The following is a 21,136-nucleotide window of genomic DNA, read 5'->3' as shown; positions in this document are numbered from 1 at the left end:
TCTCGGTGCCATAATGGTTGCGCTCCCGCAAAATTTCAGTTGAACATATAACAACAACGTCGTTTGTTTCTCAGTAAAATCGAACGGTTCCGATGGCAGTGCAGTTAAGTTCCATTAGTCGACAGGTAATTAATCCTAATTAAAAGCTGAGATTACTCAATGACGGTCGTCTGGAATATTTCCTTGTATGTGCACCACAGCCTTTGGCTTTCACGCATTCTATATAGTCTGTCTGTTCGCATGTCTGTTAAGAAAGGGAGGACATTCCAGGGTACAGCCCACGTGATTTGTCGACTTGCTCGTCTCAAGCCGCCATCACCACAATGTTGTTTGTATGTTCCAGGGACCTCATACCCAAAACGCGTCGGGAAAAGCAAACCAAGTTAATGAAGAATTCAGAGCTGCAATCAGTGAGTTTTGAAATAATTTATTCAGAAATAACTGCCCCGTACATTGTCTTATCAATAGTATATTGCAAAACGTGAAGCAGTAATGCATGCGGTTCCCAATTTTAACTGACTCGAAGCACTTGTCAACAAAGTTAACTGTCTGTTAGCAGTGAGATGAGTTTTTGCCCATTTTGCGATTCTTCTGGAATGCCAGATGAGAACCATTTCAACGATTCCTGAACCAGAAGATAGTAATTTTAGAGGCCGAATGTGACCACTAGTGGAGGGCGTCTGCTGCGCGCCTCTTCCAGACTGTGACTTATCAACTGAGTGACCTGGATGTCGGTTGACATCTTGGTGAAACGCGTTTTCATCGCCATCACGCTGAAAAGATGAAATATCCGCAACAGATGTGTAGTAGCTTAACTAGAAAAATCGACATGAGTATGTATCATACATTTTCAATATGTTTCAGAGGGAAATATTTGTTTCTTTTCCAAAGTAGATATATGAGCTTTCTTGACGTTTACAATAGTTCTAGAAGACGGTAGGTTCCCGTGAATCGTTCAAGGAAACATTCTGGTCGATAAATACAGCGGGCGCGTGCCTTACAAGTGTCTCACAGAGAGAACCACACTACTCAACATGCACCTTGGTCTCATGATGTTTGCATGATGTTTGGCATATGCATGCAAAGTTCCCCAACAACAACTACTGTCTAATTTCTGAGACGAATGAAGAAGGTCTTTTGCACAACTTACTCACTGTGATCGCGTTTGACAATTTAGATAAAGCGATATTAATTTTTCTGCCAAATTTGAAAGAAGTTGAGTGCCTGCTTATATTAAGACACACTTTATTCGTGGGTATGTCCAGAGTATCTTCCCCCTTCCTTAAAGCTTGTTCATCCAACCGAGATTTAACACCTTCCTAACAGCCCCGGTAGCCTTTTCTTCGAATGATAAAGTATTTCGATAGCTCATTTTTAACGCTTTGGGATTTAACTTTTTGCTCTCAAATAAACATCGATAGGAACCATCACTTAAGGATTTACAGACTGCTCTAAAACACCGAATGAAAAGAAACAATTTCCTGACGTTTAGAAGCACGCCTTTGAAATGCTTCTCGAACCTAGAAAACCTTCGATAATTCTCTCCCACGTCTTCGTGGACTGTACTTAGCCTAGATTGCATCAGTTTATCAGCAAACCCAAGCCAGAACATGGGTGAATATGACTTGTTGAGGCATCGTAGCTCCAAGGGAGAGCAAATTTCAAATTCAGGGTATGGTGCCTAATAAAACGTGTTGGTCCATTTTGAGGTAACTCGAAATCCGTGAACAGGTGACATTTGTAAATCAATCATCCCAATCTTGATGCTTTCTAAATCGGGCGGCACAGTTGATGTATTGAATCCAAGATCTATTCGATATCCTAATCCCAGTGATGTATTTTGTTTCACCTTTGTACTTCACCTTGTTAACGATTTACCAAAGCTTTTGAGGCTAAAAAAAGCTTCGTATTATTAAAATCCATTCAGTCATGTCAAAATGGACCTTGTATCTGATCGCTTTTTATCCCCGTTTGTAGCAAATTGTGGTGCTGAAAGTTGAACGAGATAAAGCTCATCAAGATTCAGAGCAGTCGAAAAAGATGTTTGCCCGGTTCCTGGATCACTTTCGTGGGAGGCTGGTCTACCACATCAATGGAATTACTGTGAGTCCGATTAACTGGCCATGCGTGATAGGATTGGAGACAAAATATAGGGGCATTGAAATGCTAGCATATCCTTCACACTGACCATATGCTGATTTATGACGTAACAAGGTTTGAAATGAAAAAAATAATTTGACGAATTGAAGTAACCATTCTTTTGCATATGTAAGTGATGGGTTGACGAAACTTCTGAGCACAGAAAGCTTTGGTCCATCATCTGCTGTGTTCAACTGAATGATTTATCAGTAACAGGTGTACGACAACCAAAAGGGCAGTTAGTTTTGCACCTGAAAACCGCTGTTCCATGAAGTTTGTTGAACATTTTGCGTCATTGTTGGGTATTCATTACGGGAAACGCTGAGCTTATCCGATGTTCTTCAACGCATCTTGTGATTTCATTGTTTCGCTAGCACATTGGAATTGTTTCAACGACTAATTATATCTTGTGAGGACATTAAAGTTGAAAGTCTAACATTGACCAAGACGAGATTACATTTCAAAAAGAGCCGCGACGCGACCCCTTTATTGTAGGAAGATCACTACTACTTCCCACTTGTTCTGACGATGTGGTTAAAAAACCTGTGTTACTTTATTTTACTCACAAAGTCAACTTGTGGGACTTCATTAAGTTGCCTCGAGCTCACAGTAGCCGTCAGATGGCTACTTGCCTTCCACAGGTGGAGGCAAGCGCCCATGTCACGTATTCGTAAAAGCGAAAGTTAAGCCTCACGATTTCACTTTGATGATTTGATCCCTTTCTGTTGCCTCCTCCCAGCATTTGGTCGAGTCCGTCAAGTCTGACGATCAGGTGGTAGCTGATCGGGCGGCGCACGGCCTACGCCGTTACATACGCCACCTGCTGACCGAAATGAATGCGGCAAACAAAGTGCGAGAAGCTCAACTACTGAACGTTGTAGAAAGAATGGACATTGAATGCAAAGTAACACGACAAGCTATGAAGGACATTCTGACAGCTTATATGTGAGTTTCTGAATTTCATCCAATTTCACAATGCGTTTCAGTTCGTCACAATTCGTGTTCATATTTTTCAAAATTTATACGAAGCAGACGTAAGTTTACTGAACTGAGCTGAGTAGAACTTATAGAAACACCACCACATTTTGGGGTCTGTTTGTGTGCCAGCCATAAATGCAAAAAGGGAATAGCTAGGTCACGTGTTCCTGTTGGAGGGTTGAAATCTCGTTGCAGTTAAACGAGACGCTTGCTGACTGTGAAGTTGATAGAGACAAACATGGTTACGGGATTCGTAGAATTCACGTTCACATCACTCTCGTTTGACCGGCCATGCTCGTGTCCTATTGTAATTATTCCGGTGAGTTTCTACCAAAGGTAAGGAATAATGGACTCGGTTTTGTGCTCCTATTGGATCTCATCAGTGATGCACACTTTCGCCGTCGGGTGAACCAATAATATAACTCAAGTGTGAAGACGTTCACCTGTTCAGACGTGATGAATCAGGTGTGCCAAGTGTGCACTGATGGGCTCGCGTGTCAAAAGCATGGAGTTCAGGCTCCCATACTCTCAAGGATGTGAACTGGCTATTGGGTGTTTTTTGAGCGGAACCCAAGTCCAGTTGATATCCCTTTGGGATGGGTTCACCAGAATAATTCCTCCTGGACAGGGGGGCTGGTCAAACGACAGTGATATGAACGTGCGAAAAACGTTTCTGGACTAGCCAATGCAAGGTTCGTAGAGCCCAAATATTCCACGAGAATTTCAAACCTGCGATTTACTCCCTCTTTTAGTTGTTGAAAATCATAAAACCCGTACTATTTATAGCGGATAATTCGCAGGAAGTCGTCCCTCGTTTTGGTTTTCGTAACACACCTACACAGATGCAACGTTTTTCTCAGGGTCATGCTTGCGAGACAGATTTTCTCGGGTTTCAAAGTACTCGTCCCTTAACTGCCTGCACTTCAAGCGGCCTGGTGTCCACCGATTCACGTAGTTCCTTCCGGCATCGGTTTATAGACATGCTTTGTTCGCACCATCTACAACAAGAAAAGCAGAAGATTTCAACAAGTATGTTGGAATCATTTGTGAACCAACGGACATGGTGGACGTAAGCGTGGACAACAGCTTGCTGAGGAATACGCGGATAGACCAGGGCAGACGGAGTAGGTATTCGCGGGATACCGGCTGTACGCCACTTCCATGCTATTGTTGGACTGGATATCGATATCCTACAAAGTGGATACACAGTGTGGTTAGGTCCTAACAGGCACTGTGGAACTGCTGCACAGAAAACTATGTGTACGAAGCCACGAAATCACTTTTGATCCACTTTATTCAATACTCACTAAGCTGATACAAAGTGGAACCATATGGGTTAGCTGAGTCGTCTGCCAGCTAATTCAGCCTAGCAAGTTACACTGCCCAGAGTTTATAAGCTTCCAAAAATGTCATGCTGGTCCATTGATCTTGTAAATGATGAAAGCAAGACATAAGGTCAAGCGAAGATGATGATAGGTTTACTGGTAGGCCACCCTCCTCTTTATCATTAATCAGTTATTCTGACTGGGCGGTCACTTCTCTCTTGGATTCCTTCGTTTGGGGAAGCACTACAGAAAAACCCGTCCAAGACTACTTTAAGTCATTGTCAGACTCAAGTCGCAAAAGAGAGCAACACACTTCAGTTTCAATCCGGAATACGTAGACTCAACTGGACATCCATATCACCCTTGAACGTTGTTGGTTCATATCACATAGATTTGAAAACCCATCATTTGATGTGAACGATCCTAAGCTGAGTTCCGTGATTTAGTACAACATGACAACTAGCCATAATTCATTCATATTCCTGCAAAAACAGTGTAATCTTTCTCTGCATTCGGGCAAATCACACGGTATTCCTCACTGCTTAGGTCATTGGCTGTCTGAAACTTGAGAGAAACTACAATTACTAAGAATGCTGGCCCGGGAAATTTGCTGTCCTGATGTTACGCTCTAACCAGAAAAGTGGTCCTTAAAATAGTTTCGTGATTTAAAACTCCCATTTATCTACTGGAAACCTCAGATTCCAATTGTCGGTATATCACTTCAGATCGTTTAGAAAGTAAGACTTATAGGGCGACTATTTTTGGACAGAATAAAAAGCGATTTTTCGCATTGTCAATTGAAATAATGTTATTTTTGACAGTAAACCAGTATAATGACATAGGATATATGTTGCAACATTTTGTTCGGTCTCATCGGCTACGCACTCGGAATCATGACAGCACGCAAGTGGCATTTATCAGAGTGTACAGCCGTTGAGGTCAGTATAAATGTCACTGGGACATACATTCTATGCCATAATACTTTCTTCAGGGAATAGGATGGTCTAAGCTGTTCATTCTTCTCGTTGCCCAGGGGCCCGACATGGTGAAGTAATATGCCGAAACCTTGAAAGGCTTAATTTTTTGTCTTTGTTTATTTTTGACTTACTAAACCGATTTCAGACTAACTTTAGAAATTCCACAGCCCTCAAGCAAACCCTTTCAGGATTTGTGTAAAACGCTTCGTTGAAATCTAAGCATGATTTCCCCGTCCCGTCAATGAACACGAAACCTCCATCTGGCATTCAACATGTCCATCTAAGAAGAACTAGCTGTTCGTTTAGTTAATTACATTTACTTTTAAAATGTTCTTAGAGGAGATTTCTCGATGATTTGCCTTGAAATCTCAGTTATGAAGATGCCCGGTGACTCCAGTTTGCTGTTCAGTCTAGGAGAGATTGACATGAGCAGTACGTTATTCCCTCGTTGAGCTGCCTGCGTAATAAAACCCTCGATTCCAGCACACATCACTAAAGATCGCCTTCGAATTTCAACAATTTTTCTGTTTTGAATGGACATTAGTTCTGAATAACAACAGAAATAAAATTTGCCTGAAAACAGTGACCCGAGTGTCGAGTGAATAATCTTTTATCCGATCTGTATTGTCTCAGCACGAAACAGCCGAGAGCAGAGCAATTTTTGTCGACTTTATTTACCGGGTGAAAACATCTCAAGTTCAGAAACCGAGAAACCCGGTATAAATACTTTCTGCCTGTTGGAACCCTATATTGTGTACAGAACGGATAAATTATGGTCACAGTCCTCCTTAATGGCGTGTACGGTTAGAATGTTTTGTGCTAAGTGAATGACTGACTATATTCAGTCTGTCCTTTCCTCTATTACCTTGATCGTTTCGCAACGGTGTCCCCAAATAGGTTCAGATTTAAGAGAATCATTAACTTATTTCTGGCTACTCCTACTAAGCACCAAAACCGATTAGGTGAAATAGGGAGTAACCTCCAGCCAACTGAAAAGCGCTCGGAATCGATTGAGTAGTTATCGTTTCCGGAGAAGTTTGGTAACAATAGGTAGATTTATTGCTTGGCAGTGTTTTGCTTTTGACAAAAAAGCAATGTCAAACCGAGTGACTAGTTTACGATGCTTGTCGAGACTTAAGGCAGAAGGAGGACCGATCAGCTAAGTCAAGCTAAATCTGCGTTGGGTAATGGCCAAGGTATTCTGTGCATTAGGGTGTGTCACCAAGTGTTAGGTTGATGGGGTAACCTAAATGGATTTGGGGCTAACTTACGGTCTAGTGCTTCTGGTTCACGTGATGTTCCCCCTGAACGCCGATGAGCTAGTGTTACGATAGGGGTTGGGTTTTCCACCACCTGTTTTTGCTAGTGATTCTACGTGTATTGACAGCCACACACAGTCACTTGTCAACTTGGCTTATCTGACACCGCTCGCCAGTTCCACACCCTCGATTCTACTCATACTGTGGTACGTAGTAATTTTCACCGCCTGGGCCAACAGCGGCTATGGTGTGAATCGCAGACCCCAACTTAAAAGTTCCACATTCTCCACATCTATCATATATCCTGTGTCTAATGCATGTACCGTCATCGCTGAGTCTTTGATCAGCGTTGGGTATTCTTCTACATTCCTTGGTGGCTTGTTTATCCTCCTTTTATGCTCACCAATTTTGGTGTACAATCACCTGGCAATGTATCGAAATATTGGTAGCCCGGGTGAGTTTATTCGTTGCTGATCAGATGGTTGTTGATCTGTTCGCCGAGCTTGGCAGTTGACTTGCAAACGTTTTGCCACCATACGAGCAGACTACGTCATTGCACACTAACAGTTTGTCCCATGTAAACCCTAGTGCAGTCTTTGCAGTCAATTTTATGCACACAGCCCCTAGTCATTTCAACCGGGAGGGGGTCTTTCAATCGCACCTAAACGGAGCGTGGCGTTACCCCCCTCTGGAAAGCTATCCTTTTGTTGGCTAAGTTCAGCAGTCTTCGAATAACCTCCGGTATCCCTTCTTCATACGGAATGACTGCTATGCCAATGCATTCCTTACTGGATATGGATATTGGAGCCAATATCCTTCTAAAGAGCCGCATAGTCAAACTCATTAGCTACCCAATTTCTTGAAGTCTGTTGGCAATCTTCATTGAGCTGCTCTGTTCGCTCGATCTCTTCTGTGCACTCGAGACAGCTACTCGGGCAGTTGCCCTTCCTGGACTGTATAACACATAAGGGTGACGGAAAATTAAAAACCACTATCTAAAAGAAACCAGAAGACACAGAAACCGTCTTAAACTGCTCATCAGTACACCAAAAGTCCGTGTACGCCAGTATTGTCTCATCGATGTTTCGTCGAGTCAGAGCGCTGTGCACAGAAGAGATCAAGCGAACAGCGGCTCAAATCGGGATTGCTAACAGACTTCAAGAAATTGGATACCCAATGAGTTTGATTACGCGGCTATTTAGGAGGCTATTGGCTCCGATATCCAGATCAAGTAAGGAATGGATTGACACAGCAGTTAGTCTATATGAAACAGGAATATCGGGGGTTATTCGAAGACTAGTGAACTTAGCCAACAAAAGGGTAGCTTTCCAGAAGGGGGAAAAGGCTACGCTCAGTATCTGGTGGAATAGATTAACATAAGCTTGCTACAAAAGACACGACCAATTCCATCTCATCCTGATGCACAAAGGTCTAGAAGAACATGAGTTTGACTGGAGTAACTTTGGCCCAAGCGAGAACGCAGAAGGAACATGAATTTCACCATCATCATCATCATCATCATCATCGACAGCATCGCATTAGTGTTCAACACCTACTGTTCACTGCCATAACGTGAATTTATGGAAGCGTGATACTCCACCAAAGGAGCTGTCAACAATCATATTGGACTCGACCCTATTTATCAACAGCTAAGAGCAAGAGAACGCAAGGATCACGTACCTTTGCATTGCACAAGCAACCAGACGAATGACCCGTAAAAACAATCTGGTGATTCTGATCCAAACGAACACATCACTTGGATTGGAGGAGGCCCCCAGTAGATAAACCAACGTACCAAATTAACCGACAGACGCAAGGATGCCAGTCCGCATAATGGAGGAAATAGGGCGATGCAGCAAGCCAGTCACTCCCAAAAATAATCAGACTACAAAGTAGGGAGCCGATCAAAACGGAGCAGGATACTCCTGAAAATAGGAGGCATCGGGATGACCAATCGACTTGAAGGTACGCAAACCGCAACGCGGCAAATATCACGAACGGTCCAATAAATTCACGAAGAACGCTGTCACCCAACTAGCCAATCATGCTGAGAGATAACCGATAGTCTTCAATTGCTGTCTAAACGCACGCAGGCAAACAGGAGCCATCCACCCAACTTCGTACTGACGATGCGATCCCTCTTGGGCACGTGAGGCAGAAAATTTGTATATCACAAGAAATCTCCGTATAATGTTTACGTGAGGTGTGTTTTAGCATGCCATTGAGACGTTTTCAACGGTGATCTGGTCTTCGAGTAACCCTCTTGTACTTCACCAGACAAAGCCAACTTGATGTCTTTGAGTGGTTTGTAGTGTCTACAGCTATTTTATTACAAATTTGAACCTTCAACCAAGATGACCTCATGTGTTTCAAATGTGTCAAACACAGGCCTACATGAAAAAGGGCAATACCACGAAACCGTGAAAGTAGTTCAAGAAAACACCACTACCACTGATGATAATAATAACAGTAGCTGTGGTGAGTTGACAGTAAACATATCATTCTCATTGTTCTCGCCTATGACAGCTGCTACGACGACAAGGTTGCGAATTTATTCACGTGATTCATCGTGCATATCCATCGCCACTTGCCTCTTTGAGCTAGTTACAACCTCCCGTGTACTGATCATCTGAGTGTTGGGCTGTGTTGGTGTACAGATGCATGCTGTGCACCACACTGTCTAATTTGCCCATCAAATCACAACCTTTGCGGAGACAAAGAGGCCGATAAAATTATTTTTGGGTGGCATTTGTGAAAGCCGCATGGGGTGGTGGTCTTTCCAGCTTTAAAGAAAGATCACGGAAAAGCAAGATTTTGTTTTTTCCTTTGTTTCTCACAAACAAATCAACCAGTGTGACATTTTCACGATGCATTAATTGGGGTAATTGAGCCTAATTTTGACGTGCCAAAGGAAAACATATCAATGGATGACAAAGCACCCCACGTTTCTAATCAAAATAACTTGGATTTTATCGAAATGTGAAGGAGTTAAAATAATTTCCTGAAGCTGAGGACGATAGTGTATGTAAATCCAGTAGTTTTAAATTTCATTTGAAGCATTACATTAAACATACAGTCTTTGTTTCCAGGTTTCGTTGTAATTACGATCGATTGCGAAAGATTCTGTGATCTTAGCTGCGTTTGCCGTCACATCGGTCAACCCCACCCAAACACTGATCTACGTTAAGAAGAGATGAGTTTATATAAATAAGTCACGACGACTTTAATAAGACAAGGTGATAAGATAAGAGGACATAACTTTAGCTTCGAGTCTTTAACTGAAGGGCGGTGATTTTCACATGTTGATGCGCGCATGATGACGTCCACTGTTGGGAATATTTGTGCGGAATTTACGATACACTTATGACATTATATCCCCTCGATTGAAAATCATTTCAGATCGGTTATTCGATCATCCGAAGCTTTGCTCTATTGCCTTTCCGAAATAACAATTTCGACACATACACAGTGTCCCATCTCTAGAAAACTGTTCATATTTCGCTACAAGACACTGTGTAACCAGTTTGGTGTTTGTGGATGAGAAATATCTTTCTTTAACGGACAGTTTAGAGTACAAAATCCCACGGAAAGAGTTCATAGGATGCCACTATGACTACTTCGTACTAACGCAGTGGACATCGAAACTACTTCAGGATATCTCGAGTCAATTTGATTTGCTCTCAAGCCGAATAAAATGTCTAAACTTTGTGGGTACTTTAAGTGAACCGCGACGGATCTTCTTCAAACTGGAAGTTTCTCAAAAACGCGGTAAATCCACATTCGATCTATGAGCCGGTTGTCAAGGTCAGCTTAAAGGGTACTCTTACCCTCGTCACTCATCTGGTTTGGTCCCAAGAAACGCGTCCGTAGCGAATCAATACTTAAGATTAACTGTAAAACTTCGGGGGATGTACTCGGTTGGTTTTCCCGGTTTAAGTTCAAAACAGCATACTCCGCATAAAAACTGGATTTACAACATTTCACATCATCCGTTATCTTGGGAAACTAACCGATAGATTTGTTGGCGGATTTCCAACAGCAAGCGGATACTCGTTTCAGTAAAATGGAGCACCCGTAAACGATACTACAATGGCCACAGTAGTCTCACTGGAAGTGAAACCCCAAAAACGACCCCTCCCCGAAGCTAACGAGCATTCTGATTTCCAGATTGCTTACCATATACACCCTGTCGATGCCCCTTGAGGCATCTACCCCAGCCTTCGTGCTTCCTTTGTGTGGAAAGCAGCTAGGCACCGAAAGTGTGTTACAGCTTACCATCATCTAATCCTTTGGACCCCCGACGTGGCGATTGGTCAGCACAACTTCACTAAGAAAGCTGACTTCCACGACGTCACTGCAAACTTGCTGTACCTACACATATGATTTCCAAAGCTGACACTCATTAGTTGAACTTAGTTGACCGTGCGACGCAACGCAATGGTTTTGAAATCTTCATACATCGTTGTTACCAACTTTTTCAAGCGGGAAATCATATTTGCGTAGATAACAGGCACGACTCCATACCAGTCCACCGATCCTCTCGTTGGCGGACCTAGTAAGCCGAATAGGGTTATGAGGATTCCTGGTATTGGTATTATTGGCAACCCAATAATAGACTTACCACGGCGTAATTCGGTAACGCCTATTAGATATAAATCACCAGCCCAAAAAGTCAAGAAAGATACTGTTGAATGACCATGACGTGGTCACTTTAGCGGAAATAATGCAATCAGTTTGCCCAGCTCAGCGAACAAACCAATTATTTGAGATTCCATACTACTGTTTAGAACCACTTTTGATGGCCACATTGTGTAAGTTATTCACAGTCCTTGGCAGCTATCTAGTCTCCATGGTATACATCTTGCCAGATGGCTAGTTAGATTCCGTAGACCTCAGACAGACAACCGAGTATGATGATGAAAAACATGCTAACGAATAACGACCGGTTGTAATGTCCATGTACATTTCCCCAGTTAAGTAATTAGCCACGCGGTTGTACGGTGACATGTTGCAATACATAGATGGGAAATGTTCAAAGAAGACGTAAATACCGTAAAAAAAACGAAAAACTGAAACTGGAAACATCACAAACGAGAGGTTCAGCTGTGTTCCGGATGAGTCCCTCGCAAAACCACATTTGCTTGCAAATGAGTGTATTTCGCTAAAAATTGAAACGGTTTTGGGGGTTTTTCAGAATGGAGTATTTGGGCCTCACATACTGAATGTCTTCCAACGGCATGAAGATTCATATCTAAGAGTTTACAGAATGAAACAGCAGTTTAAATTGAAGAACTGTCTCGACTATGTTTGACCGGCAGTTCCGGGAATGTTCATCAGGCATCCTCAAGTTCCATCCTCACAATATGCCGAATGTTCGATTCAGGACCTTTTTATGGTCGCCTATCTGAGGATAACTTTGTAAGAACAACCTGCAGTACAGAGGCTACCAGCAATCTCCTCAATGGTACATACAACCAACTTGTTTGTCGCAAGACTCTATGCCCTTCTAGGTCGTTTTTCGTTTGTTCGCTGAGATTGGTATTCCGGTTTCAATCAACCTGTCCAGCTCGGCAAAAAACCGACATTTGTGTTGTGACATATAATTGGAAATGAAAACTGATCAAATTTTACTGATTGATCTCACTGCTAAGCACTGTTCACCTCCATCTTCTAGGTCGGATTGAATTCACATCCAGGAGAAAGTCTGTCAGTAAAACATGCTAAAAAAGTTTGTATACATTTTTAATTTTCTGTGACGTGCAGCAGTCGATAAACTTACTGTCTTTTGCTGACTTGTGCAGTGGCTTTCACTCCTAAGGCAGCGGAACCGAACAACGAGTTACTTTAGTGGAGCCCCAGCCAACCATCGACCAAGTGAACGTGTTTGTTTATCGGCCTTCTCACAACAAGCGTACCACACTGGTGATGTTGTTCTGTCACTACGCTGAAGTGCCAATTAAGTGACCCGATAATTTCGCCACGCCCGTTCGCAAGCAGCTCGTGCCAAGCACATGGTGGTCCGAATGTTTACACGTGGAAAAAAAACAGTCATAAACTTTTCACGATGAGCTTGAGCAGTGTAGATGCCATTAAAAAAAGCTGACGAATGATTTCAATCGTAACATCGATCACTTGGGCAGCGGAGACGCCTACGTCAGTACTGATCGATGAGCAAAGTTAACATGACTTGAAGTGCACACTTTTGTATTGTTGACTCAGCTGTTATCAGAAATTAAAACTAGGGTTCCTAGCAGCTGTGTGGCTGAAGGACGTCAGTCCGGCATAAACGAATCTTTCGCAGTTGGAACTTAACCACTACCTGATAACTCTAAAAACGTTGAAACGTCTTCATCTCTTTTTATTTCAGTTACCTGCGGAGCCAGGCAATAGAGAATGATGGATTCATTACTGATCTGGGAACCCCACCACTTGAGTTGGTTGATGCCGTGACTCGGTCGATGAAACCGACAGATTTCAACCTCAATCTATCAGCAATGGCTTTAGCTGTGTGTACTGAAACCAAAAGGTAAGTAGCACTGATGAGAAGGCTCTACTCGCATGCCTCATCAGTAGTATCCACCGTTACACTGGTAGCGTGCATGAGGGAAGAGGAGGTATTTTCATAGTGGTTCATCTACTAACTGACATAGACGTTTAGGATCGATATAGTCACCGTTTTGGTAAAGTATCGTTGGACATCCATCTAATCTCCATCGACTTACTCTATCAATTACTGACCTGCATATACCTACAAATCTTGTGCTTTGAAAGGTAAAAACGGGACCCCAGTGTTGACACTGAGGTTAGCGTTCCCAACTAAGTTACCTCCAGCATGACGCGATCAGAACTTTTAACCGACATTCAGCATCGATTTTTTTCTCCATCTGTTGGTGCTCCCACCTGCTAATTACCTGTTCACCTGAAAATTTATCTGGTAACACTCGTTGACGAAAACTTTGCCTCAAAATCAAGCGCTGTCTGGAAGTTAGTCCATCAACTGTTTGCCAAGCTTTTCTGCAACCAAGACTAATTTTTGGGGTCATGCATAACTTAAGACCAAGGACCGTGCTTACTTGGTGAGCCAAAACGAACGGTGGCTGTCAAAGAGATTCCAGCAACCTGAAGGAAAAACCGGACATATTATTCAACGGAAGACCAGTTTACACCTCCCTCCAATCCATGTCACTCTGGGACTGACTGAATTTGAGCTATCACAACTCCGTGTTATACCTCATGACGATTTTTGTACAATAATTTAGATGAGGAGACCAGAACATGCGAAACTAACAAAAGATCTAACCAACCTGATTACTGGGGCCATGTGAGTTTTCCACATTCGTAAAAACAATGAATACGATGTTCATTTCATACAGTTTAGTCAGCTTAATCATGTCAGACACTGTCAGACTGCTCACTTCCTGATCTCATTGTAATCGCCACCATTTCCATTCAGTGTCTCTGCGAAAGCATGACCAAAGACGGCTTGAATGCGAGAGGTTGGTAGCGTTGCGGACTTCAACTTCCCCGAAATAAAGTGTCAAAACAATGTGGAAATTATTCAGCAAATTTGTGTTAGTAGGTCGCAACCAAAATGCTCAGATGACTCCTCTTGTAAACTCACTAGAGAATCTCGACCAAGGGCGAATCGATTTTCACCAAGGTGTCCCAAAGCAATGGTGCATCTTCTTTGTGAAAAATTCCTATCCCATTTCGTTGTATCAGTAGAATGAGGCGATTTATTTCTATCGATATTTCATCCTATAAGTGAAGGCATTTTACGCCAAATGCTGAGAAATACAGATCTCTCTCAACCTGACTGGGAATTATTAGACAACTCTCAAGCTTTCGGCTAACATTGACTTCGCTTAGCGGCTGAAAACTGAATCTTTTACGAGAAATCCATAGAGTCTATTCATTTACCCAGTATGTGGCCATCCAAGTCTCCTTCTGATCATTGCCTAAGTCATTCTAGACCTTCTCCACTGATATACATCTATTTTGTTCAAGTTAGCCTGATGTACAGTGATATGGGCGGAATTGGAAGTGGCATACCACAAGTAATGGTGTTTGGCGATTGGTCGGTCAACACACTCATTCCATTAACAGCATGACTGATTTTCGCCTTGGGTTTGGTGTGAGCGAAAGATTTGGAGTCGCAGAGAAAATGAAACACACTGTAGCACAGTGGACCGTGAAAAGAAAAGGAAGCACAGAAAGCAGTCTGGAAACGGTACTATGGTGAAGGGGTGTTTGTGTTCCGGCGCGTAGATTGGGGGTAGTCGGCAGTCGAAAGTTGGAAATACAGTGGAAATATCACTGAATGTTTTTAATGAACTATTCAGCACTCTATGATTGAGCTTGCCTGTCCATAACGAACAGAGACCAACCTGCGTAGGGGACGAACACCTCTACAAGGCAAACTTCTTGGTTATTGAATGAACAGGGATGACCATGTTCACATGATTTTTGGGTTCTATTCATTTATGTCTCGTATTCTGAAAAGTGGACCACTCGAAATCTTGGAAGCTATTAATACAGTTGAAGTCGAAGTGCAGAGTAAGCACCGATTGGTGGCACAAACTTACAAACTCCTACACGATTACAAAAAATGTCTTCCTAAAAATGGTTACATCTCTAGATTTTGTCTACGTTTTGGAGTAATGTGGCCCAGCTTAGCAAGTTCACATCCAAAGCTTGAAACACACTTTTCTCGTACCATGTGAAACATGAGGCGGCCAGGTGCAACACATTCAGTTGCTTAAGGGATCTTTTCCAGATAAGCCCAGCCAAAAAATTAACCCCCACCACTAAAAAAAGATTAGAAAAAAGAGGATGTGAAATTTGTACTTTTATTTTTTATTGAAGACGGTGAAATTGGGACATGTCATTATTAATTTGCATGAAAAGGTCCACTATTTGGTATCTTTGCTTCCAAACGAACTCACACAAATAGCTGTCCACTCAAGATCGGTGTGTGCCGCATTGGCGTTTATTCTACATCTTGGAGACGTGCCAAAAGGACTCGATGGTTTGTGCATGAGCTCCAGTCGTTGGATTCACAAAGTTTTCGGTATAATTAACCGTTTCATGAGAATAATTCATGTCAATCATCGTTTCACTTCCTTGGTATGATGCCCACAAATCGGAGATGATGACTGAGCAGAGAGCGATGCAGGCCTGGATTGTGTCCATCAAAGTGACCGCAGTTCGATCTGGCACTGCATACATGAACACCTCTTTAGTTTCCCGGCAGATCCCCTTTGAAGACCGATTTTTTGCCGACGTTGTCAGGCATTACACCTCCACCTGTCAGAAACAGTTGAAAGCGTCATTTGGTGGCCACTGCTGCATGATCGTTGCTGATGGATCACTCTTGGTTTTGCAAAAAAACTTATTGCCGTCTCCTTGTCATGAACGAGAGTTTAAAGCGTCAGAAAATTCATTTAAGGTTTTACGTCCGCACGGGGAAAATTCTTGCACAAAATGAGCCTAGATGAGGTTAAGGAATTGTTTTCATCAAAAATAGGTCAAGGTCGTGTGCGTACATTGAATTGAAGCTGGCTAAAAGCGGGGCAGGGCTTAACTTTTTGCACAGGCACTTTTTACGTTAGTGGCGGGGCTTACTTGGAAAAAGATTCAGCTTAAGAACATCACAAACGAGAGATTCATCTGAGTCCCAGGTGAGTCTCCCTTCAGAAACCGCATTGGTACGCAAATGAGTGTATTTTGATATAATATTTTCACACCTCTGGGGGGACCAATATCCAATGCACCGTTTGGCATACCGGGTGGGACAAGGGGTGGACCTAAATTCTGTCGACTTGGAAGGTCAGCACTCATCCACCAGGCCCATAAGCTAACGGACAGTGGCAGCAGTGAGGCTCGACACTGGGATAACACTACAAGGCGGCTCCAACAATTAAGAGTGTAACTGAGCCTGTCAAAACTGACTTATTTATCCGAACTTTCAAGGCATTCGCTGTTGGCTACGAAAGTTGTACTTGCAACTTGTCGTAACGATAAGTCTGAGTTTATAAGCTTCCGCAACACCAAGAATGTGTTGATTTAGAATGTCTAAATTATTAGTGTTAGATGCCAATGGCGGAACTTATACCAACCCGTAAAACGAGTAGTTACGCTCACCCCAAAGTTAAACTCAAGGGGTTTACAATCATCCGTCTAAAATGTAATGTCAGTTGACTCTAGCCGATTTTGTACAAGACAGTGGAGACAACGACGTTGTTTTAGAATCATAAAATATTTGTTGCTGCTGTAGCTTACGCCGTTTTACGTCTTCTGTGGTGGGAGTAAGTGTACAAAATGAATTCCCCGCACAACATTGCTATTCACCGACCTATTCAAATCAACTGGAGGAACAATGCTTCATTTTTTCGCTCCGAATAGTGTATTTAATGGAACCCATCTACTTGATATATCCAATGAAAAACGGTTTATCTTAGGATAAGATTGAAGCGAAATACTGAGTGTATTGCTTACTGGTTGTCATATCTTCTGTGAGGAACGATGCCCAGTAAAAACAAGCATTCCGCCGAAACACAAATGTCCGCTTTTCCAAATCTTCAAAGCTGTCATGGTTCTCTAGGTGACATCATCATCATCATTATCAGCCGTAAGAACTGCGTACTTGCCGTTCAGTGGTTGTTGCTGCCACAGTTTCGTTCACCGATGATTCGGGGAGGTGGGGTAGGTAGCTGCTGATAAATTAGTGCGTAAATGCAGCACTGTAGGTGGACTGTTAAGTGGGAGATTGGAAGGGGAGCTATGCATTTAAGGCAATAGCATGGATGCACAAGCGCCATTGAGGGCGCGACTGGGCCATGTCTGACAATGTCTCCAGCCATTGATGTGGCCCGTCTCGGGGTCCCCATCCAGGAAGATGGCAGTGACCAGCGCAGCTGAGTTTGCTGGTAATGGCTTTCATACCTCGCTGCCAAGTCATTGTTTGACCACCTCTGGCTCTCTTCCACCCTTCACGTGGTTGGGCGAAAAGAGCCCTTCGAGGAAGTCGGTCGACTGGCATACGCAGCACGTGACCAAGCCAGAGCAACCTGTGCAGTGTGATCAGTTCATCTATCGAGGGCGAGTTATTTCTCCCGAATACCATTCGACGTACCTCAGAATTGCTGATCCGGTGTTCCCACCAGATTCGGGCAATGCTCCGATGACATCGATGGTCAAACACTGAAAGTCTTTTGACATCTTCGGCGCGCAGCGGCCAGGTTTCTGATCCATGTAGTAATATGGAGCGCACCGCAGCATTGTAAACTCGACCCTTGACAGAGAAGCTGATGTCACGCCTACGCCACAGGTGACGTAGGTTCACAAAAGCTGCTCTGGCCTTCCCAATCCGGATGAAAATATAATCTTTCGCGAGACCACCGGAGCTGATACAGCTACCCAGGTAAACAAATTTGCCTACTACCTCAATTGATTCATCCGCAAGCATGAGGCTAGAGTTCGAGCCCACTTGGATTGAACTAAACGAACACGTCGAGTGAAAACAAAACCTCAGTGATATTTTCGTTCATCCCCACCATCCCTTTGGCGCTTAGCAACCGCTCCTGAGGGGATACTTCAGATTTCCCAAACCTAGACGGGAGTAGTCAAGATGTCGAAGCTGTGTTGGGACCATGGACTTTCCGGTCAGTATGTACATGCATCAACCACTGGGAACATTTTCGATCACATTCTATCTATAGACTGTTGTCCATTCCAGTGCAACTTAGTCCGCTTCCAAAAGAATTCCGGTTTGAAGATTTAGGGCGTGCCTTTCGTGACAAGCTGACGTAACTCTTCAAATTGTAGTGTTCTGTTTCCATGAAATAGATGGGTTTAGCATTCTTTCTTCACGATTACCGGGACACAAATCGCTTGGCTTCTCCAGCTAAAGAGACAAGCAAGTTGGTAAAATAGTCCATTTTTACAACGTCTCTTAGTAAAGTTGTGCACTTGGATTTCTCTTGGTGAGATAGTCATCTTCCGACGGTTCACGTGACCCATCTGTGGTCTGCTGGAGACACTGAAGGATATGGCGGCTAATCGAGGTGAGGGCTGGCGGTTAATCGATGTCAGTGGCCTTCATTCAATCAATTTCTATCCAGGTTGTCTGCCAGTGTTGGAGGCACCTCAGACCTTGGCTTTATGCTGGCCCTAGACCCCCTCCCTGTCTAATTTTCCTTCTTTCCACTATAAGGTTTCATCCTATAGTTGTACGGCAGTAAAGCACCAGTGCTCTTACCTGGTTTTGTTGTCACTGATGATGGGAATGATGGTTGTGATGCAACGGTAATTGCAATGACAAAAATTTACTTGTTAAGAGGTTTTTGCCGAATATTTGCAGTTTTTTAATGACTGTTCCCTTATATTTTGGTCAAAGTAAAACCTTTGAGGGTTTTTGGCGATTCTCTGTATTCATGGACCTTGAAACTGTTTTGAACAATGTGAAACCCTCAATCATCTCTTTAGATTAAAAAACAACAAATTTGGACTAAAATACCTTGTAATAGCATTTATGACTTAACAGGATCTGTGCAGTGTTTCGTTCCTTTTCAGGAGTGAATCAGCCATGTTCCCGATAACATATGGAGATTTGATGCTGCACTGTCCGTTTTTTCACCATTTTAGGAAACGCAGTCAACTCATTCGCGCCGGAAGCCGATTCCCAAAGGTTTCAAGAAAACCGCAGAACTGAGAAAAATAGACTAAATTCTCCCTCAAATGGAGGAGAAAACGGTGCAGGACGAATAGTTTTTATACTTTTACACCATGTTATTGTACGAACTATGTTCCTGTCTGTGCGTTAAACTAGGCAAATCAACACAGATTCCTACCGGTAATCAATAATTGAAATATTGGTAGCTTGTCGAATATAATGTCATTTACAAAAATAGTTTACACTACGGTATGCAATACGTGAGCCTATGGTGACTCTTGCTACACTGCGCAAAAACTACGTCTCGTTCGCTGGTAACTACAAGGAACAAAACCTTTAGGAGAAATAGCCCAATGAAGGCCTCTGAAATCTGGTCATTTGTTCTAATTTTAGCATTCCGGGTAAAATGATGTAGTCATTCGGGTCATCTGTTATGTTTTTTGCGTTCGTAAATTTCTTACACTTCACTTCCGCAGTTCCCAACCAAACAAATTCTTCCCGCTCGAAATGCGGTATCTGAGGACATAAGTCTCCTAGCTTGGATGTACACAACGTTGTCCTTCTGTCTTTATGTTGTGTCCGGAAGACACCTCTTTCAGTTTGCCTGTTTTGTAGAACGATAATGTATCAGTAAGTTGCCGCTACTGAAGTGACTCTGTGGAATCCAACAATATTGCAAAGTGGGAGAACGGTTTGCTTTACATGCTGCATGAGTCGCACGGAACTACAGAGTTTGAGGATCAGGACGTGACACGATGGAGAACCTCGTTAGGGCTGCAAAAACTTTATGCATATAAGCAACCTAATATGGAATGGTCAGTCAAGCTCCGAACACGAAGGCTCTTCAACAAAATTTGACCGCATTCAGTCAGGAAACACAGAAGATCAGAGTATTGACCGATTGGTAACCGAATTTTGGCAGTGCGTTGGTCTAATCAATGATATGGTGGTATCGAATGGCAGACAAGTCAGTTTGGGTCAAAACTGGGTAAATCAGCATATCATTTACCAATCGATTATTTTGCATGGTGTAGCAAGTTAACAGTACTGCCATTCAGTAGTATGCTGCATTGCAGTATGGCAGATTTACACCTCTGCACAGTGGTTGGTAAGTGGATGTCCTCTGTGAAACAAACTGACCGTATCCACTTTATCCCGGAAGTATGTGTGCATACATAAACATTTGTATACTTCTCGAGCAAGTGCTTTAGTTTGGCTGTTTCTACGTGAGCGGTACCCACATTTAACGAAATTGGTGGGATTTTGTTGAAAAAAGTTTGACTTCAGACGTAGACACAGACGTAATACCTTACTCATACGGTTACGGAGAATTCTTCGACAGCTCGCGACCGATATCCCCTCCATTAGGGCTCTTCAGATGGGCCCAGCCCATGAGTCTTCATCAACCTTATGTTCTATCTGAAACGAATTGCACAAAATTCGACACTCACTTTTACGGCAAATTGGTTTTGACGGCAAGCTAATCCGAATCCGAGCAAAGTCCCTCGTTTATGGTGTGCTTCTTCAACTGGATGTCCTGCGATACACCGCTTCATGTTGCAGTTGGTGAGAAGATATTTTGTGTCAACAAAGAAAACCGTCTTAAATACACTTAAGTATACTTATTTCCTAGGAAATGTACAGCAAATGCATTCGATAGAGAAGGTACTCCGTCTAAAGTTTTGGTAACATACTTACATATCATATGGTCTGATGCCAACGACATATTATACTTTTATTGTTTTCAAAGATTACTGAATTTGGCTTTCTGTTTCGCGTTTTGCA

General features: G+C 42.9%; 1 protein-coding gene across 1 annotated transcript; it reads left to right on the top strand.

The window, feature by feature from the left end:
• Positions 1-271: 271 nt before the first annotated feature.
• On the top strand, positions 272-19,504 carry T265_05547 (hypothetical protein; the record flags this gene model as incomplete). Its single annotated transcript, XM_009170588.1, has 5 exons — positions 272-410; positions 1,978-2,103; positions 2,879-3,084; positions 13,046-13,204; positions 19,324-19,504. The coding sequence occupies 5 exons, from the start codon at positions 324-326 to the stop codon at positions 19,388-19,390; spliced, it is 645 nt and encodes a 214-aa protein (XP_009168852.1).
• Positions 19,505-21,136: the final 1,632 nt, after the last annotated feature.

The sequence above is a fragment of the Opisthorchis viverrini genome, assembly GCF_000715545.1.
Source record: "Opisthorchis viverrini unplaced genomic scaffold opera_v5_104, whole genome shotgun sequence".
Taxonomy (NCBI): domain Eukaryota; kingdom Metazoa; phylum Platyhelminthes; class Trematoda; order Opisthorchiida; family Opisthorchiidae; genus Opisthorchis; species Opisthorchis viverrini.
This window is presented reverse-complemented; position numbering and strand designations above follow the sequence as displayed.